This window comes from Accipiter gentilis, chromosome 21, assembly GCF_929443795.1.
Source record: "Accipiter gentilis chromosome 21, bAccGen1.1, whole genome shotgun sequence".
Lineage (NCBI taxonomy): Eukaryota > Metazoa > Chordata > Aves > Accipitriformes > Accipitridae > Astur > Astur gentilis.
The window spans coordinates 3,782,989-3,805,342 of record NC_064900.1 but is presented as its reverse complement, the minus strand read 5'-3'; the positions used below and the strand labels follow the sequence as shown (position 1 = coordinate 3,805,342).

Below are 22,354 nucleotides of genomic sequence, written 5' to 3'. Positions count from 1 at the left end.
TTCCAATCTCACTCCCCTCCACTAGAAATGTATCTCCTAGCACTTGGAAGTAGCTCCCAAGGACCAGGCTCTTTGGGTCTGGAGACCCTTCTCAACTGCTTGCTGAAGCTGACCTATTCATTCTGCAATAATTATATTTTCTAGTTCTGGCTCCGAGGAACACTTGTATGTTTTTTACTAGTCAGTCACTGGATGAAGCATATAAACAGGGATGCCAGTCTGAGTCTTCTCTCTCCCAAGTGAGTTTGTGCTAGAGTGACTATTCTCACTTAGCACTGTTGATTTATTCAATTTGCTTCAAACTGCCGTATACTTAAGCAATAAGTTCTGAATCGGATCAATTTGGACACAGCAGCAAAGTGTAAAAATAATACAGGCTAACATTGTTTGTGCTCTGGAGGGCAGCCACAGAAAAAATACCAGCTCCTGGAAATGCTGTGGTCCAGTCTGATTCAGCCTCTGGTATAGACAGAGCATCATTGCAAGCATGCTTCTTGTTTTGGCTCCTGTAAATCTCAGCTGTGGTCTGTCTCTCCCAGAGTTACTGTGCTTCTAGATTTAAAGTCCTTTTCTTGACAGCTGAAAATAATCAGTCTACCAAGAGCCAAGCAAATCTATGCTGAGATCAAAAATGAGGCAGCTTTTTCTCACCTGCCAAGGCTTCCAGTGCTAAATGTTTTTCCAGTTGCACTGTGCTCTGCCAAACACCGTGTTTTCTCCAGATGCCGTTCTTCTAACCATGTGTTTAAATCCGTGAGAGCTTCTTGGTATTGAGTATTTCCTTTCTGGCATTCAGGCCATTTACCTAGGCATATAAACAAAAGTGCTGGAAGGCTCCTGGTTTTATGAATGTTGGCCACAGGTAGTTTTTTAAGATGATGGGACATCCTGATTGAAACAATAGATCAGCAGTAGTTTAGTGATGGATAAAACATAGTGACAGAGGAAGAATACCCCTTGCAGATGCTTGGAAATGGCCTAGCGGAATACCTTATGTTTAAATCACGATGCACTGAATTTGTACTATTTCAGTGAACTTCCAGAGGACAATACATGGCTTTAGAACTCAAAATGCCAGTTTTCCTGCCCAACATCTCAGTCAACTCTCCTGGGAGCCTTAGGGCTGATGCAGCTACGACTCCCACCTTCCTGGCCCCCTGCCACCCTCTGAGCTGACCATTATGAACTTGGAAATTTCCAGACTCTCTGAACAGCTCACCACAGTGGGTGCCAGTGATCTTGGCAATACTAGAAGCCCTGCTATATGGTTTATGTTTGCTGCCCAGTGGCTTGCTTCTTTACACCAGCTGCAAAACTGACTGGATTCTTGTGAACTTGCTGGTTGAGGCTGGTCGGTGCTGAGTAGCAGCATCATAACCTCAGCATTTTCAGAATTTCCTGCATTCTCAGCTAGTGATGCTGGAGTGATCACTTTCTTTGGACATGTTACGCTGCAGCCTGAAAAGACGCAAGTTGTAAATAATTTGGGGTTTCAAAACACTTCCCAGGTTAAGAGAACTCATTTCTAGCGAAAGCTATCTGCCTTTTTCTGATATGTCCGGTCTGGCCACGAATGGAAAAAAGATATCAGGGTTGATAAACTACTGGACCTGATCCAATGCTGTGCTTTGTTTGGAGAGGATATAAACCTTTAACTTACTTGATATGAAGTGCAGGCCCAAGGCTAACGTGAAAACGTGTGGCAGCGAGAACAAGCAGCATAGGCATTTGGAGCATTTTTGAGCCTGCCAAGTATTGATCGGTGAGGGGTGGGAATGAGTGGAGAAGCATTTCAATTTGGCATCCATATGTGATTCTGATGCTGTCACAGTGAATTAGCAGCACTTTCTTTTCCCTGTAGTCCATCCCAGGCTTTTGTCATTGAAGCATCCCCTTTGCCCGTATCTACTTGTTAAAAGACAAAGTGAATAAAACCCAAATAAATTCACAGAAGTTGTGCCCCCAAAAAGCCTGATTATGTTATGCTAGTATCTTCTGAATGGAGACTGAACAGTACTGAACCATCACTGCTGAAGTCTGTTGCAGCATAAATGGTACAGGGGATTCAAGCTACAATTACTCATTTTGTACAGTCACTTAATCCACTAATGGGGAGAAATGGGGCAACAGTTTAAGAAGGCAAGAGAACTGTCAGAGATTATTAAATCTACTGGGATGATTTGTTTTGGTAGTCTCTCTTGACCCAAGTACATGCTTCAGCTAATGCAACAGACTTAATGCCTCTGGTAATTAGAGCAAGAAGTGATGGGTCATCATTAGAAACTGCAAATTAAGGGTTGTATTTCATCTGGAAGGCAGCATCTTCAATGTGGCTTATTTGTTGCCACTGCAGATCATCTGTGAGTCACAAGTGGTACATTGGACTGACTCATTTGTGTGATTTAGTGGAGGCTTTTTAATACATGCTTACTGTTCCGTATGAGTAGTTTTTCTAAATAGTTGCCAAACAGAAAAAGCCACGATATTGGACTTCCCCATACAGTTAATACTACTGCTCTTATTTACATGATGTTGGTGATTGTTTTATTGTTGTGCAGTTCACAGTTCAGATTATTTTTTGATTGTAGGTTTGAAATATATTTGTCATATCTATGAAACTGAAGAGTGAAGAAAGGAAAGCCAGGCAAGCATGGAAAGCATCAGTAATTGGCAGCTTCAGAAGATACAAGAGCCGATCTAATACCATTCAAGGTCTATATTCACAGAATACTTTTGTGTGGGTTTCGCAGATCCACAATCATATTCAGTTCTGGATATTGACAAAAGCATGAATGAAGATGATATATCAGATTTTGCAGATTCTTCCCACTTTGGGTCTATGTCCTCTTTTCTCTCTGCGGATGCTCCTCTCTCTGCACTCCCCTTTCTCTGTGTTCTTCCCTTCTGATGCAGGTTTCTCCTGCAGTAGTATTCCCTCCTCACACATGGCCATCTGCCTCTACTTTTCTCCCGTGTTCTGTGCTATCTGGTCCTCATGGAACAAGCGAGAGTCCTTGTGATGTCTGTTTTCCTCACTGAGGTCAAGACGGGCTGCTGTCTCCCATACCACCGTGCTGGTTTTGCCTTTATAGAAGGGCCTATTGCCACTCTAACCTGTACTGTATTTTGCTGTTGGTGTAAGGACCTTTATCGGTTGCAGTATTTTCTGTTGGTCAAATAGTTCTCTTCTCATCCTGTAAGCAGCGTAATAAAATCCACAGGCACTCGGTGCAAGTTGTCCATCTGCTCTTATCTCCTGCATCCAGTTCTTATAACTGTTCTTCTCCTTCTTTCTTTCTTTGGATTCATTGAAGTCCAAGGAAATTACAAAGCAGCAAATTCTTACAGCTGGAGCAAGGAGTTCTCGGGGTTGAGAAAAGCCTGTGTTTGATGTTACTTTTGATACTGGATTTCTTGTTGCTTTTTCCTCTGCCACCTCCCCTTGCACCTCCTTAACAGTGATGATAAGGGAGAGTTATTTATTCTCTTCAGATGGCAGGAGCAGGTAGAAACCGTTGCTCAGATCCTTGGACTTCAGCATAAACTCGGACTTGAACTTAAATATTCTTGAACATAAACCAAAAAGATGGTCCTTGTCCAAGACTTTATGCCACCTTCCCTCACTATGAGGAGGGGGAGCTGGGCACATCCAGACCCTCTTGGGGAAGTACTTTCCAATAGAAAAGGATTATAAACATAAGGTGTGTTATTGTATACACAAAAAATGACCAAAACCACTCCATCTGTCTGCCAGCACCTGTGACTGGACAGCTGTCACGAGGAGAGGCCAGTAAGTCTTGACGTGAGCAAGAATGAGGTACGGTTCCCTAAAAATTGGGGGGGTGCTCATCTCTTTCAGTGCCCGACTCCCGTGGAAGCTGGTTTGGGAAATAAATGCCTCCGTGTCTTTGTGAAGGAGCCCTCAAGTCCCTCAGCAAAAAAGACACAGGCACAGAGAGCCTGGGAGGCACAGAGAAAGGTTTGATTTGTAGATTCTGGGGAATCAGATGTCCTGCAGGTATTGGTACTCCACTAACGTACTTAGCATTTGATTGTTAATCAGGAACGTCGTGAAGGATAACTAGCGACATCAGTGCCTGCCCTGAGGTAGCACCCAGTGCCTACCCAAGTGCTGCCTTTTGCCAGCTGCTGTAGAAGTAATAAATCAGTCAAGGGATGTCAAAGTTCAGCTTCCAGGGGGAAATAATGATTTTACTCAAGTGGACTGTGCCTTCCTTAATAAGGGACACTTAGCAGCGTGGGATCTCATCTCTGTACTCCGTCACTCCCTTCCATGTGCCGGTGTACCCTTTTTTTCTAAAAGCCACCAACCCTCGCTGGATCAATGAGGCCTGATCAATTGTTTTTCCCTCTGAATTATCCATATGGGGTTGTTAGCTGAGCTGCTGGCAGAAAACGAGAGACAGCTTTCTGTCTGTTTACTGTAAAGAAAGCAAAGCAAACTACAGGAGGGGACAGGCTGCAGGATATTTACTGTCAATACAGCCGGAGAGAGAGGAGATATAAGGAGAGGGGAGGAGAGGGGAGCAGAGGCTGCAGACTGCAACCCAAATGAATGATCCGAGTGTAAAAAATACCCATGCAGTTTCAGACAGAAAGTGGGTGGATTGAAGTCAACGAGGGATAGCTGAGGGTGTTTAACAAATGGTTTAGTGAAGGGCTAGTGAGGCGGGAAAGTACTTGTGGCACACAGAATAATAATGCTGTGCACGGGCATACTGAATCTGCAGTGCAATCTGAAGGGCGCTTCCAGATCTGCCCTGAGACAGAGCAGTAGCTGGGATATTTTTGTGTGCGCCTGCATGCAAGACCCATCATTTACAAGTAATAAGATGAATAATAATGATTGAACTCAGAATATAGTACTTGGAGCTAGTTTTCCAAAGCAGCTGGATGTCACCATTGTAAACTCAGACCAGGAAAAAAAAAAAAAATCTAAAAAAAATAGGCATACTTCCTTGCTTCTCTCTCCTCTTCTTTATCCACAGAGGAATTAGGTGACCTGAGCTTCACAGGGCAAGAAGGCTCTGAGCAGCTTGCTCCGAGTATCCCTCTACTTCCAGAGGCAGGTGAACGAGTGAAGAGTGAATTCACACTTCAGAGAGCAGCGAAGACCATCTTGCCATGAAACCATTCACAGATGAAGATGTAGAAATCTACATCCAGAGCAAGGTAAGGCTTTATCTGTCCAGATTTTCTGTCTCCCACACTAGGTGTTGATTCTGAAGGGTGCCAAACTTGACAGTTAGTTGCTCGCCTGCTGTCTTCATTTCTGAGACAAGACTGGGTGAAGTTTCATGAGAACTGTATTTCTAATGAGATTTCTAGGTTTCTGCTGCAGAATGTTATCAGGGATCTGAGCTGGTAGCCCAATTTTCCAAGGTGCTTGTCCTCTTCTCCTTCAGATGTCCTGAATTTTTGCTCTGGATCTGGAATTCCCGATCTGAGACTAGCTGTAATTGCCAGCATATAATCTAAGGAAAGGTCCTTGCCCTCTCCCTGTCCAGTGGTCTTGGCTTGACAGAAACAAGACCGAAACCACACCAGGGGCTGCCTCTAAGAAAGATGCATGTAGGTACTAGAGAGAGAGGAGAGAGACAGATATGGTTAGAATTCGCCCATCAGTCTGTCACCTCAGCTAAGGATACTTCTCTATATAGCATGATTAAAATAACATGCCTTATTAGCACATGCGGGCTGGAACCACGTTTTCTATTTTATGAGATGTTCCAGCACTCCTTTCCCCCCCCCCCCCCATTATGAAATGAAGTAAACCAGAATAAAATCATCAATGAAACAATACTGTTTAATAAAAGCAACTCTAAGTGAGCCGTAACATTTTTTAAAGCTGACGTGTTTCGTCACAGTACTTAGGTAGGTCCTGTTTTATAGTCCGCTTTCCCCAACAAAATGCAAGACACCAAAGTGAAAAATCATTTCAAAATGGAAAACTGTAAAGCTTTCTGTTCTGTAAAGGAAGAAATATTCTGGTACCATGAAGGGGCTGGTAAGAAAGGTTTGTTTTCTCTATGGAAATGTTTTGGTGACAAGTAGGTGTATTTCTTTGAGAACTTTTCGTTTTCAGCCATGCAGTGTTGTGCACCGGAAAATCATTCCATGAGAATCTGTTCAGTAAGCTATAATAGCGAACACTTCTCTGAAGGTTTCTAAAGCGGAGCTACAAAGGAGGGAACAGAGGGAAGCCATGCACAGGAAGATGCTCATATGACAGCCATAAGTACAGGGAACAGAAGCGGAGTGCAGTCAAGCGAGGCTCATAGTTGCCAATATTTTAGGTTTTACAGAAAGTCTGTTTTCTAGCAGCCCTCCAGCTCTGATGGATTCCTAGTTTCTGCCTACTCCTGAGCCTCCTGTCCAAGTGAGGCTGCCTAACCTTCAGGCAGCCCCAGTGCTGCTTGTCAAATGCTGCTTGTTTTTGAAAATAAGTCAACCACCTGGTGCAATGAATCTCTGTGATACCAAAGATTTCTTCCCTAAGCCGCTCAGCAAAGGAAAAACTCAAGTGCATATGGAGTTGATGTGACTGGGTAAATAAGAACAAACATGAATGTTCTTAGCAATCCCCAGTAAATCCCAGTCCTGCGTTTTTCCTCCATAATAAACCTTAACTGACCTTGTTGTTCTGGTTTTGTGCATTTGTTTTGGCATGATTTCCAAAGTTAAGACCTGGTAAGGGGGGTGCCAGTAGGTAGTAGAAGCGGCTCTCCAACAAAGAGCTTATTCTGTGTCTTCTCCCAACATGTCTGTGCTGGTGCTAAAGACATCTTAGATAAATGCCTTGGCTCTTCAGAAGCTGCATTCACTCACTCATGTTCTGTCTTCTGATTTTTATGCCTTCCCTTCGGTAGGAAGGTTATATTTTCCAATAGCACGATTAGAGAGCTAATTATGGTTACCGACAGTTAGGACCGTCTGTCACGTGCCCTTTGTTCTTTGATCCCTGCCCCAGCGATGAGGAGTACATGCAGAAAGAGGCGTTTAGTCGTACCTTCCTTAATAGGTTCTTTGAGAGTCTATACTCTCCTAAAGATTTCATGACAACTGCTGTAGCCTAGCCAGTAGGTGATGAAGGCACAATTAAATAAGGCCAGGCTGGGTTGGATGGATTCTCCCAGGATACTGGAGCTGGCAGAAAGTGTTTCTAGCAGGTGGCCCTTAGAGAGAACATAGCGTGAGCAATCCGTACAGAGGCACTCTTAGATCTCCGTTTGAGCTGACCCACAGCGATTGTGTACTTTCAACAGAAAAAAGTCTGCTTTTTGTGTCTAAAAGCTCTTAGAAGTGGGCAACTTTCTCTACCGCTCATACCTTTTGCTTGTTTGAGAAACCATTAGGTATCTTGCTGAGCAAGTCAAGTTTATTGGACTGCTCTGAGGATTTCTTCTGGATGAGCAAAAAACACGGTGGAAGAAATAGCTAGAGCTGTAGGTGGAGAAGTGCTGTAAATGAAAGCTGAGATGAGGTGAAAATTAACATGGACTAAAATTTTCCAGTGTAAATTTTGTTTAAAAAAAAAAAAAAAAAAAAAAAAGGTATAGGTAAGCTAGCTAAAACTGGTCTCGGAGGACAAGGATGAATTGGAATGAGGAGGAGGAGGGCGAATTACTAGGGAAATTAAAGGGTATTATATAAACGTAAGGGACTATGTGTTATTAGCATAGCAAAGAATCAGGATGTCAAGGGTAGATGAGAGCCCAGCAAAGGGAATAATATGATACTACAGTCTGATGTATTTCCCACTTCCAAAAACTATTCAGGCTTAGTAAAAATACTGTTAATTTTGTTGGCTGGTGGGGGAGGTATTCAAACTCTGCTCATCTTCAAGCTCAGTGTTAGTCAATTGCTATTCATTGGTTAACTGCTCTTAGACAAGCACTAGTCCTTTTTAGTCCACTGTATGGTCTGGTGTTGTGAAGAAGTGAATCTTTTTTGTCACCTCCCAGGGCTTGGGGACACATTTCAACACATTTGAGTGTGTTGTCTGACAGGTCAACATGTGACATAAAGGTGTCCAAAAGGACTTTTCATGAAGACCTTGTCAGTGGTATTTTCTAAAAGGGAGAAGAGTGTTATTTAGGTGCTGAAGAAGATGCTAAGCAAGCAGGACACAGGAGTTTTAGAATAGAATCACAGAACGGTTTAGGTTGAAAGGGACCCTTAAAGATCATCTAATGCAACCTCCCTGCTGTGGGCAGTGACATCTCTCCTTAGGTCAGGTTGCTCAAAGCCCCATCCAACCTGACTTTTGGTGTTTACCAGCTCTGTCTCACGGTAAGTTGGTTGTAACACACAGGGAATGATAAATTTTATTCCCGGTGCAGCACAAGCACAAATGTTTCAGGGTGCTTTAGGTTGATTCTGTTTCCCACCAGAGGCAGAGACTGCACTTACCTGTAATATGAAGTGTCTTTCTTGGAACTGACAGGTAGAACAGCGACATTATCTGGTTTCCAAAGCAGTGGAGGAGGTGCAGAAAATCATCCAGCAGCTGACCACAGAAATCAGCTCTAAGGCCACACGATTCCAGGCTATCTCCAACTCTGGCATTCACAATGAGAATATTAAGGTATGAACAAGAACTCTAATATACTCTCTGGCAGCTTGTAGGCAATCAGTAAGTGATTTCTCCGTTGCGCAAGTGTTTGTACGGACAGGTACTTCACCCAAAACGCCACAGACAACGTGTTGACACTTCACTGTGGAAATTCTAGTGACCGACTGGGTCATAGGCACATACTCGTGGACATCTTACAACTAGAGGAGCATCAGAGAGGGCTGGGTAAATCAGGCAGAGCCTCTTTTTACAGCTGCTGCTTTTACAAAGAGCGTCTACTGCCAGAGCTGTCAATCTGCAAGCAGAAGCCAAAGCTCTTTGGGAGACAGAAAGAAAAAACTTGTACAGCAGTAACATAAGAAGGCAAAAATGCTCATGCTTTCATGAGCTATGACTCATATTTTTCACAGGTGGAAAACCTGACACCTCGCTAAAAAAAGAAAAAAAAAAATAAATCAAAAATCCTTCTTCCGCTATGAACATTAGAAAGCTTCTTCAGAAAAATATGGTTTTTCTTGGTCATGGATTGGAACTTCTTTTTTACTGGGAAGATATATGTTTATTAGTGGGAGAAGTTAAACGCCTCCCCATTTTAGACCATCAAATACCAAAATGATAATGTCCTGTCCCAGCTGTAACAGGAGAAGACTGGTTATTTCCTATGACTACTTAACACAATAATAACTAGAGTAAGGGTATAAGAAACAATCATAGTAGTGGCAACTTCGGATGAAAATGATCTTTTTCATCTGAACTCGTTTACATACTCTAGCTATGTCAACCCTTATACTGAAATGCAGCCAGTTATGAAAGCAAACGCGTCAAAGCATGAGGCAACTTTTGCAGCTGTCTGGGATTGAAAGGGAAGAACTCTGTGTATCAAGCTGCTGGAAGGCTATGGAGGTGGAGGCAGAATACAACCGTCCCGTCTGAAACGTGGCTATTGCTCTGGGGGCAAACACATTCAGATTTATAACTTTTTTGGAATTTCACGTACCCCAGGGCTTGTGGTCTGGCCAATAGGACTGACCACGGTGATGTAAAACAGTGCCACATCCTGGTGTACGTGTTCCTTAGTGCCGTGGTCTGCCATCCGCCTCTCGTACTGGAACAAACCTGCTCGGCTAATGAGGTCTGACAGGAGCAGGGTCAGGGTAAAATTGGTGTTCTGGAAAACAAAGCAGAACAACTCCAAGGCGATCTATTCTGAGCAGTAATTTGGTATTACGGTAGGCTGATCTGAACAACTTCTGCTGAAAAGAAATCCTCGGAATGTGTTTTCTTAAAAAGTGGCAGATTTGTTATTCATACTTGACCGAACCCAGTGCTATAAATCTGTGGAAGTCACACTGGGAGGGCCTGGCTAACTTTGTCCTGTACATATGAGTCAGCAAGGAATGGGTTAATAAGAAATTTATTTATTTTTTTTTGGCTTGGGCTCTTCTGCTTCCAAAAAATAGAACCTTTAATATCATTGCTGACATAACTCAACCTAGAGGAGACTTGTGTCAAGGGAAAGCCAATGTATTAACTCTTCTGTGTTTAATTTTGCAACATCTTTTTTTCTGTCAATTAAATTTAGAGTGACTTTTCAGAACTTTCAGCTTTTGGTTAAAAGGAATTAATTTAACACGATGAGGGGGTCTAGATTTGTTGAGAAGCTACAAGTGTCCTTCTAAATATGCAGGGCTGAGTGGGGAATACCTAAGAAAAGTCTCTAGATATTCCATGTTTTTCTGTAACCCAGGGGACAAAAAGCCAGAATCTCTACTAAAAAACTTGAAATAAAATTCAGATGGACATAAGTGGAATATTTTCTTTTTAAAACGTTTAAGTGTTTGTTTTAGTTGCGGCCCACCCTTTTTGCAGCTGTAAACTGTGCAGGGCTGATGCAAAAGCTGTGGAGGCTTCAGTAAGGTGTAATGAGCAGGTTAGCATCCAGACTAATTATTAGTACAGCACTGCCCAATGGCATTGCCAAGTGTTTAACTCTGTAATCTGGGGAGGGGGGGAATCCTTCAACAAATAGGCTCAAAGGAAGCTTGCAGCTTTGCTCTGTGAATGAATGACCTGGCACATGCTTTCTTTCTGTTCTGTGTACTTCTTGTTTTCCTTTCTGCTTCTCTCAGGATCAGCCAGCTTTACTGGCCAAGTGGTCCGCTATGCTTCGGGGGAAGCGCCCGTTCCACCCATCCATCCAGGTACAAAGCCTCCCTGCCACCCGGTGCCTGCCGGTCCGTATGCCTCCTTCCTCCTCGCCCACCCTCTTCTTCAGACAACTCTATCCCCCTCACCGATCCTCCCATGACTATTTCATCCTCCCTGCAAGAAACTTGCTTTTTTTTGCTGAAAGCGTAAATATTTTATTTCGAACCTAGCGCTTCTGCCTCCCGGGGTTATCCTGGCCAGGATCACAAGAATAAGGCTATATTTAATTGGCCCAGCATACTGCAGGCAGGTTTTTAATATAGCAGAATTGGCCATAAGTTACACACCCCAGAATGTGAGGCTCTTGTTCAAGCCTGCGACTCGCTGGGGCCCGTGGTCTGGACGTGGCGCGTAAGACCATCGTGTGAAAGACCATAGGTGTTGGACTGGGATTTGTTTAGGACACCAGCTGCCCAGCTCTGCAGTGCCGTCCCCAGCCTTGTGATTTTGGGTGGTTCCTGGTAAGCCCCAGGTAGAGGAGCCTTGTGACTTGTATGTGAAGGCACTCGCCTAACACCTGCAGCTCTTCCGTTTAAAATCTGTTGGGTGCCAGTACGTACAAGTCAGCGTCTTGGTACGGGAAGAAATGGTTGTTTATCTGCCAATGTGGTCGAGGCAGTGAGGTGAGCAGTAACTGCATGACAGCCGTTGTATTTTTTCCTTACGGAGCCTAGCGCTTCGTTCCCGAGCTGCTCACAGGGTTTCTCACCCTCACCAAACCTGACTCGTGCAGGTCAGCTTGGTCCGCAGTGTCATCCTTGCAGTATCCTCCTGCCTTTAGGTGGTTTGTATCTGACAAAAGAAGGGCTTTCTGGTGTTTCCTTTGCCATTTCTGTGCTTCTGGCTGGCCATCTTTTGTATTTCAAATTCGCTTGCCAGGGAGCAGAGAAAACCGGCCGTCACACGGCTGGAGACCGGCACGGAGCTGAAATGGGGGTCCCAGACCCACGGGCAGAAAGTGTGAGTAGAAGCTCCAGAAAGGCTGCTGAGGACCATCAAAGCCTGTTAGTGCCCTCAGGACCCTGGCACCTCTGCAGCAATATTTTAAATGAGCTGAGCTACCGGGAAGGCCACCAGAATGTTTTGGGTTATTACAGGAGAGTGACAAGGGCGTTTCAGTCACCTCGAGGTAACCACCTTGCAACAACAACCACCACTTCATGTCCTGCTCGTGCAGCAGCTTCACCTTATTAATGCCAATGTAAATTAGGCTTGGTAGCAAGCTTCTGAGTCAACGTGGTAAGTCTGAAGGAGTTTGAACGCCCTCTCTGAATACCTGGAGCCACGATTGCCAAATGCTTCCAAACCAGTGTTTGGAGACGTCTGGCTATGCCTCGGGCCAGTAGGAGGTTTCATGGTATTTGTGTCACCACATTCACTCTTTGCAAATACTGGTTCAGCGCTGGTTTTGTTGGAAAATGGTCATTCCCGAAGTGAGGCCAATTATTGTCTCGCAAACAAGCCTGCTCGTGGGTTTGTTATCCATCGGTTACCGTTTCCACCCTTGCGCTGTTTCTGGCTTCTGCTCAGCGGGAGATGCAGTTTCCTACAGTATGGCTGGCCAAGACCTGGGTTCATTTCTGAGAATGCCACTGCCTGTGGTAGGCTCAGGCATGTCACTTGCCTCACGTCTCTGTCTCTTAAAGGGCAGTCACGTGGAGTGAAACGCTTGTAAAATGAATGGGCCGTAGCCTTGTTTTACTAAAGCCTGTAGCGGACTTTGAAAGAGGTCGGAAAAGTGCACTTTTTGCCACAGTTATTACTACTATTGAGCTCTAGGCTTATCTCTAGTAACTATTCTGAGGTCATAACTTGCACTATTTTATTTCCCTTTACTGGATCTCAAAACATGCCCTCTGATGCTTTCCTGCTCCTTGGAAGCTGCTAGTTATTACATCTCATGCAATTGCAGGCTAGAAATAACAAGGAATGGGCGAAACCATAGCAGGTGTCGTGGCAAATCAGTCAGTGCACTTTTGTCTTCTATGGGCCGTGGCTGTCACATCAGGCTCCTCCCAAGACAATTTTCTTTTAGTCTCTGTGCCTCCAAAGTAACCCTCGGACGGGCATGGAAGAGGTCCTGGCTGTATTCAATCGCTCCTGCCGTGCCATGGCTTTTCCTTCTCTCCAAAGCCCACGGTTTTACCCATTACTTCCTTAACCCTCTTTTTCCTTACTTCAGGCTCGCTCGTGGATCTGCCTTTGTCTCCTCTCTCAATCTCTCTGCACTCTCCTAGGTCTTAGCACCCAGCCAGTTCCTCATCACAGTCCCTCTGCGTGGCCTGGCCGGGTACAGGGAATGCCAGGTCCGGCACTGGCGTTATTACACCGTGCACGGAGCCAAGCTCCTCTCCTCCGTACGGGACCCCGAGGAATTGCATCAGTGGCTAGAGGTGGAGCAGTTCTCAAAAAGCCTTCAGCAGTGGCATGAAACGGATGTGAACATCGAAGGCGATCTGGTTCCAGCCAAAGTGCTTCTCGTCTTCCGGGAGCTGGTGGAGAAGTCGATTATCTCCTGTAACCTCTCCAGTGAGTTTAGTGGGGACAGGTATAACGGGACTGTCTGTCTTCTGCAGCTGAGAGAGGGAACCATCACACGCACAGACTGTTTGTTTGACTCACGCGGTCAGAAGTTAAAAAACCAACAAACCCCTCCAAAATCAGGGAGCCTTTAGCCCATTGCAGTCATGACGTAGACCCGCACTGAAGACAGAGTTAAGTAGTTCTTGGGCTCTTCATACCCAAGGTGTTGCTCCTTTCTTAGGAATTTGGGTAGGGTCTGCAGCAACATCACCCTCACGGTTCAACCAAGGTGCAACCCAGATTTTCGGAACATTTAGGAATTCGTTTGGGAAAAATCTTTTTCTGCTACAGCACCTGCAATATATCTAGACTATCAAGGAAAATTGGACACAGGGAAGGTGCATAAGTTGGAGGAGAAAGTGCCTGAAGATGTGTATAGGGCAAGCATGGGGTGGTGGGAACTAAGTAGAAGGACTTCTACTTAAGCAAAGTCTGTCGGACAAATGCTCTTTTCCCCAGCGTCCAGGTTACTCCAGTGCTGTTCAGCAGAACTGGACTCGGGAAATTTGCTTTCGGTTACGGTGCTGATCCCTCTGTGAGCAACCCAAACTGCCTGTTTATTTCCTGAGGCTACTCATACTAGAAGCGCTGATCACTGACATAACGCAATCAGTGGTGCATGTAACATGCCTATATAGCTACAACATCTGTAGCAAGACGCTGGCTGAACAGTGATCCTCATGCTTAATTCTTAGCATCCTAGAGGCGTGTTATAGACTTCAGCTAATGAACACTTGGCTTGGTCCAAGCTAAATAGTCTGTGCCCATCTTTTCACATTAAGGTACTGTGACATGATCAAATCTGGACTGTGGTGCCTCTTCTCATAGCAGGTTTCCAGGATGACTTTACTCAGCAGCAGCCTAATATGGGTCTTCTGTATTCCAGAGAAATTGGAGCCATTTCCACTCATCTGATTGCACTCTGAATTTTAGTCACAGCAGAAAACATGTTAAAGTTAAGCTCAGCTAGGTCATTGCATCCTTCCAGGAAATACTTGTTATCATAGAAATGATCACAGGTTGAAAGATGAAAGCTTGGAAGGTTGAAATTTCACCGTTGCGGCTCACAGAAAAGATCAGGTGGAATGGGCTTGCACCTGAGACTTTACTTACGTGAAAATCATTGTGTCGAAGTGAAAACCTGCCATGTTGTCTAGTAGCAGGACATCAGGTTGTTGAGCCAGGAGAGGTACTTCCATGGGACCCAGGGAGTGATGTTTGGGCTGATGATTCTGATGCCTTTTTTGTAAGGCCCGCTGGGAGGAGACGAGCTAAGATGAAGTCAGGAGGAGTAATTACCATTTTTGTTTGTTTCTGGGAAGAATGAACTTCCTTCATCCCACAGTACAGCTAAAGCTACAGAAAAAAATTCCCTGATTTCATTGCTTCCCTGTTTTTTAATTCTGGGAGCTCCAGCTCAAAGAATTAGTTTTTGAGGTGTCTTGCTTTTCATTAGCGGAAAAATAGGTAGCACAATTGCAACGCTTTTGGAAAAATAGGTAGCCCAGTTGTAATGCTTTTGGAAACGCTGAGAACATATTTGCATGCTGACACAGTGGTTGTTCTAATGCTTTTCAGCTGCTGCGTATCCCTGCTGAGGGCTTGGGAGCAGTGCAGTTCCTGGTTTGGCTCAGCAGGGAAACAACATGCAGATTTTACTGAGGGTTATAAAGTTCTGGTTGAGATGGACTCCACTATTTGCAAGGTAATTCAACCCTGTGCTTTCTGGAGGAGATGCTAAATTGCCATTGGGAGTAGGCAGGTGTTTCCTCTGTGAGGGCAGAAGAGGTTGCCATCCCAAATGTTCATCACTGTCCCTACAAATCTGTTGTGCGGGCTCCGTGTGGAATTGCACCCTAGCCCGTGCCAATCAAAATGAGGTGGGTTAACACGCTGCTTTTTAAACTGCTTATGGTAACCTGCTCCGTCTTTTACTTCAGTGGGTTAGAGCATGATCATGCAATTGGCTCAGATGGCAAAGCTGAAGGAACAGTCATCCTGCCAGAGTGACAGGGAGAGCTGGGGACAGAAACTTCTTCCGTGAACGCAGCTGGACCAACAGGAAACCTCTCACCAGGTCCATTAGTTGCAGCTTTCATTCCTTTCTGCTCTCTTAGAGCACGTTGTTCCTGGAGATGAGCAACTCTTCTTTCCCTGAGGAAACTTCTTTCCTCCAAATCACCATGGAAGTAACTTTTTGAGACTCGGCAGCCCTGGTGAGGCAAGCAGTTAGCCCTTTTTGGATGACTGCTCTGCACAACAGGTCCTAAATTCTTGCGTTGTCTTCTGTGCAAGCGCATCTCCAGAAGCGAAACTTAGAGATATCCCACAAAACATTCTGAATGACTGGCAAGGGTAAGTCATTTGGTCTGCTTACGGGTTCTCTGAAGGAATAAGGACATCTTTAGATATGAAGCATTCATCTGGTCCCCTCCAATCGGCAGTGATCTCCTTATACTGTACCATTAGAAATGTTAGGTTGCACCGGTTGTCTACCTGTATTTTTAAGCAGCTGGTCCTGGGATTTAACAGGACCCACAAAGGAAAACAAAAGCATGGTAATTGAGCATAAAATTGAGACCTTAGTTGTTCCTTCATCTTCTTCCTGTTCTCATTCTCCAGGGTAGATTTAGATGATAAGTCTTTTTCTTGTATTCTGCTTATGGCATTGAAGAGAAAGCGTTAAGACAGACCAATAGAACTGCAAGACCCTAGACAGGCTCTTGCTTGGCTTGTGGAAAAGGACATTTTCATCTTTATTGTCTTTTCTTGTTCCTTCACAGGTAAAGTGACAGTGCTGGAGAGCTTCAGCTCAGTGGTCCGGGTGGCTGTGGAGACATCAGAATCCCAGGTCGAGGTGGAGCTGGTCCCTGCTGTGGAGATTCCGACTTGCTGGCCCGAGAAAGCCCGGTGGCCTCGTTGCCTTAAGCGTTGGCCTTCCCAGGAAAAAGTGCAGTGCATCAAGGTGAACAGTGTGAAAAGCGCTATTAAGTCTGTGCTGGAATTTACCTCACAGGTGTCTGACAGTGGTTTCCCGAATGGAGGACTGCACGGTGATGCAGGCAACGGTACAGTTGGAAGGCGTATTCTCTAGAGAAGTGACATTTCGAAGTATTCTGTCAAATTTTACTGGGATTTTTTTTTCCTCCTTACAGTGGTGAATTCTATGGAAGAAAAACTGAGTTAACTGTTTATTGCACGAGTCTCTCACACACAGCTCTGCCTGTGTAGCTCAGTTGCTGACAGGCATCGTTCTTGCTGTTCTGCTCTGCCTCCTGTAAGCCTTCTGCAAATGGGCTGCTATCTTGCAGTTTTCCCTCCGGCCTAATCCCGTCTTCTCCTACAATGCTCGTGGCTGGATTCTGGCACTCCAGCTCAACCCAGTTGCTATGTTCGTGCAGGTCCCGTTCCGCCTCCCGGTCCCGCTCCCCTCCCATGCACGACCCGCTGCTCCGTGGCAAAGTGCCTGCAGAGCTGCACCTCTGCTGTGGTAGCACAGCTGGTACTGTACCTGATGGCTCTGGAGCTGGGTCTCCTGGGAGTAACTGCTATCAGCACACCAGGAAACAAAACAAATTGCGTGTTTGTTTGACTAAGAATTAGGATGGGAGCATGACTCGTGTTTGCTGCCTCTGCTAACCCTGGTTAGAATACAGTTTGAGAGACGTCACACATCCTTTTTGTAGCATCTCTCTGCACTGCTCAGAGAATTTTGCCTCTGATCTGGTGTCACGCTTCCCCTTTTGTCCACAGTCGCTTGGTTTCGACCTTTTGGCCCGCTCCAATTATCACTGGCAGTTGTGTTTCTCCCGCGCTGAGCGTATACTCATGGAAGGACTTGATGAAGATGGTGGTTGTCGCATGAAGTGCTTCAGGGTCATGAGGCAGATGAAGGAAGATGTCTGGTGTGCTGGAAATAAACCTGTCATCACAGCTTATCACCTTCAGGTAGGCATCACCATGACACCAAGATACGGTTTCAGTATCTGTTGCAGTGGCTTCCGTCCAGTAATGTCAAAATATCATGGCGTAAATCACTGTAGCATCTATGTAACGTCTAAGGTAACTGTCAAAACTGCAGTACTATTTCATTGCTTTACAGTGGCAAGAAGTTCAGTAAATATATATGCCAAACTTCAATAAGAAACTAAAGCCTGTAGGAACATAGTGATTGCAGCAACATAAACAACGTGAAGAGTTGAGGCCCCTGCTCTGTTTTGACTTCACATGGGCATTGTAATATTGTCTTTAATAGCATGGTTGCCTCCTGCTTCTTGACCATCCCAGCCATCCGTATCCATCTGTTTGTCTGGAGGAAAATTGTGCATTTGTCTTTGTGGATATCCACCAAGCAAAATTCTCTTAGGTGAGCCTTATTTCATGAACGAGGTGCAAACTACAGTTCTGGTGTTGTTTCGCCTGGGGTGGGAAAGGAAGAAAGAGATAAAGGGGTGGTAGCATCCTCCATGCATGTACTTCAGGGTTCAAGATGGCTTCAAACAACATTTGTGAAGAAGAGACAGAAGGCTCTGCTGTGACCGTGTCCCCACATCTGACAGCTGCAGACACTGGTGGACCACAGGCAGCACCATTTATCAGATGGTAGAGCAATCCTGTTTTCTGGGCCTCCATCCTCCTGGAGCTGCCAGGGAGAGGCTCTTCTTCTCATCCCTTGAAGCCTCAAGCCACTAGGCTTCCACAGTAGTTACTGATCTTTTGGTGTCTAAAACCAGATCAATGCCAAGATTTCCCCTAAAGAAAAGGTTGCAACTATCAAGTGCTATTATAGTCATGGGACTCATCTAAGTCATGACGGAGTCAAAAAAGAGTTGAGGAGGCTGTTTATAGCTTAGCAGAATGCAAAAATTCTCAGTGCCTGTGAAAACAACCTGGTAGGAAAACTGTTTTAGGTAGGAGAAAGTGAAAAACCATTTAACCATTAGTAACGATCTCTTTCTGTGGCTGAAGGAGAAGGAGGTGCATGAAGTGCTGTTGCACAGACTCTTGATCAAAATAAAAAGCTCTTTAGAAGCTCTTCAGTTCTTTACTGTAACTGTACTTCAGGCTTTTACTGCAAGAGAGGATTAGTTTACCAGACAGAAGGAATGCTTCAACATTACTTACTTTTTAAAAAAAAAAAAAAAAAAAAAAAAAAAAAAAAGGAGAGAGAGAAACAGTCAGTGGATAAACCAGCAGTTGAGCAGAGACTTAGTGTTAGGTTTCTTCACATTATCAGGTTTCCCCTGCCAGAGGTATCCAACAATTACGATTAAGCAAGACTCCATATGAAAAAGATCCTCTGTGACAGAGGAAATCCTTCCCCCAGAAGCTGTGAAAGCCTTAGAGGACTGAGTAAGCACACTCATTATGCTTAACTCCGTAAGAATGAAGTTCAAGATTGGGAAGTCCAAAAAGACCTAGGTACATTTTGAAAGCCAATTCTATGCCTCCGGTAGACAGCTGGCAGTTAGGGACAGATGGATCAGTAAATGCTGGGGATAGATCACCTGATGGAAGAGCAGCACTATTTTCCTTGCCTCCAGAAACTTTGTTGCGTTTGCTGCTCGTGGATCTTGCCGAAGTAGTTTTAGTGTGAGGAAAGGTAACTAACTGCTCTGCAAGCCTCCAAGGAGTAGCTCTCGCAGAGTTACAGCTTGAATTCCTCGCTATGGCTTTTGTTCCCCAGCAACGTTTAAAAAAAGGTCTTTGTGGTTATTGCAGCTGTGAACAAAAAATTGTTCACATTTGAAAAGCTGCCCGAGAAGAAATTTGCCAGCGATACAACTATTGCAAGGCCTACTGCAGGAAAAAAAACAAACCAGGCAATCCAGAAAAGTGTGGCTTATTTTGATGAGGTCCTACCTCTGAAGAAACAGAGGAGTCAAAGGCTGCAGTTTGGCCACATCTCACAGCATCTGTGGGTCTCTTTTGGGCCGCTGAATCTGCAAAATAAAATTGGGATTCAGAGGCCAGTAAGGAACTTAGCAGACTTATTGAACCCAAGATGGGTGACTTTGTACTTTAAAAACTGATTTCAGGTTGACCAAAGCAGTCAGTATGACTTTTTTAGTACAGTAAGTGTAAGTACCTTGAGAAAATTCTTCTCAGTCATGAGCAAGTCTGAAAAATGCAACATGGGCCTGTAGAAGTAATACTGTAAGAGCAATAATCATATGCATTTTGTTATTTTAACTATAGATTTCTCAAATGTTACGTTACATAAAATAAACATGGGGGAACATAGCACTTGCTGTATTACATATCAGAAAAAAAACAGGCTGCACTTGACCAAAAAGCATGGCCTGCACCTGCAATAGTTGCTTGGAATCTCAGTCTGGGATGCAGGTCTGTGTACATCTTCAGCACAAACACAGCTGAAGCTAACAAATAATTACGTTAGTCTGGTTATTCTTCTCTTAGCACCTACCGGCTTCTACGCTTGTATAATAGGCCATTTTCTACACCCTAAAGTGCCTGGCATTTCTACAGAGGCTCCTGCTGGAGGATGGAAAATAGGCTAAGGTTATTTTAGCAAGACCATTTTTCTTGGGCTCCCGGCCCAGTCGACGGAGAAGGAGAGAACCTAACCAGGCACGTCAGAGTTGCTCTGCCTGATCCCCGCAGGAGGCTTTCGTTGCGAGCCCTCCATCGCAGAAACGTTAGCACGGGGAGATAGCAGCGCGAGTCTTTCTGGTTTCCAAAGCTGTCAGCCACTTACCAGCACTAAAACTGCCTTAGTAAGCTGTGTGAGCCCTCAACAGAACCTCTAACACCTCTCCTCTCCCATCTGCTTCTTGCAGACAGTGCTATTCTGGACGTGTGAAAAATACCCACGCACCAAGGATTGGCGCTGCTTCCCCGAAGCCTTTCTGAGGCTGGTACAGAAGCTGCACAAGTGTGTAAGCCAGCACTTCCTCAAGCATTACTTTGTCAAGAACACCAATCTGCTCAAATATGCCAACACCAGTGACCTGGACCTGGTGGCCAGCAAGCTCGCGGTCTTCTTGGAGGACCCCGTCTTCTGCCTGGACTGAGGCAGGAAAAGGTCTACTCACCCCAAACCCGAGCTGATCCCCCGCCTCCTCTCCCCGCCTGTGGTTGTTCTTCGTGTCCTTCCAGTAGATGTTGCAGCTGGCTTTGTAAGACAGTTGGCACATGCAGCGTGAAAGAGAAGCGTCAAGCTGGCGGCAGTGGGCGGTGAAAACTGATGGGAGGTATCGCTTGATGCCCAGCTGATCTAATTTGCTTTCAACAGTGACAGCCTTCCTGGAAGCTACAGCCAGTGAAACCCAACTTTCTGTGTCAGTCAGAGCAGGCAACTGCCTCGTTCTCCGTCTCCGGTCTTGTGGCACCTAAGCAGAAAGATGGTGCAAAGAAGTCTCGCTCGGCTGCCTCCCCGCTGTGTAACCTAGCACATCTATTGTTGCCGCTTCCCCCTTTCTCACAAAGGACAGCGGGTTTCATTCCCTGCTTACCTCACAGGCCAGCTCTGCAGGAGAGCAGAGGAACGTTTCTGAAGTGTACTGAAGCTGGAAGCTTTCTCAGAGGCACTTTGATGCCTCTCCCTCCAATTAAATGGGATCCCGCTCCACTACGAAGATAACCGTGCTGCTCCTGTTGAAATAGCTCAAGGGAAGCAAGAGGAGGAACGGTGGTTTTTGCCTCCTCCTCCTTTTATTCTCCTCCACTTCCATTTTTCTTCCAGTTGCTTCAAATATGGGGGTTTTCGTGTTTGCCTTTGCCAGTTGTGTTAGTGCCATGCAACCAGGGGGCTTTGCCAGAGCCGAGTTCGCTCCCACCCCTGGCTCCATCCAGCAGGCTGGAGGCGGAGCAGGTCTTTCCCTAGTTGTTAGCACCCACATATTTTTGGGGTGGTATACAGAAGGAGAATATTTTTCAAAAGCTGTTAGCTCCAAAACCCCCAGTCCTTTTAATATTATGGATGTTTAAAAAGAAAATCGGTTTTAGTGTTTTAAAAGAACAGAGTTCTAGAATGAGTATAAAGAATGTTGGTCTTAATGTTATTAAATCACTGAAACTAAACCAAAGTGGGCTGCTTTTTTTTTTTTTTTTTTTTTTCCCCCCTCACACCTGCACAGGAATGTAAATAAGTATCTCCTTTGCCAAGGGAGGTGGCAGAGAGAGGATTTGCAGCCCATATTCCAGGGAGCTGCTGCAGTGGATGGCCTGCAAGATGACCATCCGTGGCAACGCATCTCCCCCTTGTGTCAAACTGTGGTCTAACCACGCATCTTCAGCACAGCCTCCGCTTTCTGGCTTGATTTTGCATGCTGGAGTATGTTCACAAGTCCATGGGGAGAGATGGGATTTATCCCAGAGTACTGAAGGAGCTAGGGGATGTTATGGCAAGACATCGATCATCTGCCAAAGGTCTTGGGGGTCCAGGATGGTCCCTGCTGACTGGAAGCTCACCGGTGTTATTCCAATTTACAAGAAGGATGTGAGGAAAGAGCCCAGGGAGCTACAGACCTGTTAGTCTAACCTCTGCTCCTGGAGAAATTATGGAGAAGATTATACTGGGTACTATCGAAAGGCATTTAAAGAACAATGCAGTCGTCAGGCACAGTCAACGTGGGTTCACAAAGGGAAAGTCCTGTTCAATTCATTTGATATCCTTCTGTGTTAGGGTCACCTGCCTAATGGATGAAGGGAAGGCGGTGGACGTAGTTTTTCTGGATTTTAGTAAGGCTTTTGATACTGTCCCTCACAGCATCCTTCTGGACAAGCTGTCCAGCTGTGGGATGAGCAGGTTGACGGTGTGCTGGGTGAAGAACTGACCGAAGGGCAGAGCTCAAGGGGTTGTAGTGAACGGGGCTACGTCTGGCTGGTGACCGGTCACCAGCAGTGTTCCTCAGGGTTCAATTCTAGGGCCAGTTCTGTTCAACGTATTTATCACCGATCTGGATGGAGGAGTTGAATGCACCATTAGCAAGTTTGCTGATGGTA

At 45.2% G+C, this 22,354-nt stretch overlaps 1 protein-coding gene across 2 annotated transcripts; it reads left to right on the top strand.

The window, feature by feature from the left end:
• The first annotated feature begins 2,602 nt into the window (after positions 1–2,602).
• MAB21L3 (mab-21 like 3) lies at positions 2,603–21,365 on the top strand. Of its 2 annotated transcripts, XM_049824564.1 has the most exons (9): positions 2,603–2,712; positions 3,755–3,817; positions 5,010–5,193; positions 8,468–8,608; positions 10,726–10,797; positions 13,042–13,333; positions 16,171–16,352; positions 17,141–17,335; positions 20,188–21,365. In XM_049824564.1, the coding sequence occupies exons 3-9, from the start codon at positions 5,146–5,148 to the stop codon at positions 20,419–20,421; spliced, it is 1,164 nt and encodes a 387-aa protein (XP_049680521.1). In that variant the 5' UTR covers positions 2,603–2,712; positions 3,755–3,817; positions 5,010–5,145; the 3' UTR covers positions 20,422–21,365. The 2 variants fall into 2 exon arrangements, with proteins under 2 accessions (XP_049680521.1, XP_049680522.1); XM_049824565.1 differs by lacking the exons at positions 2,603–2,712; positions 3,755–3,817 and adding an exon at positions 4,364–4,845.
• The last annotated feature ends 989 nt before the right edge of the window (positions 21,366–22,354 follow it).

What these genes read in the sequence shown, in the direction of transcription:
- MAB21L3 (XM_049824564.1), top strand. Translation starts at nt 5,146, where the DNA reads ATGAAACCATTCACAGATGAAGATGTAGAAATCTACATCCAGAGCAAG. An exon ending in TATCTCCTGTAACCTCTCCA is followed by an intron (nt 13,334 to 16,170) that starts GTGAGTTTAGTG and finishes GTTCCTTCACAG; the next exon opens with GTAAAGTGACAGTGCTGGAG. An exon ending in AAAAAGTGCAGTGCATCAAG is followed by an intron (nt 16,353 to 17,140) that starts GTGAACAGTGTG and finishes TTTTGTCCACAG; the next exon opens with TCGCTTGGTTTCGACCTTTT.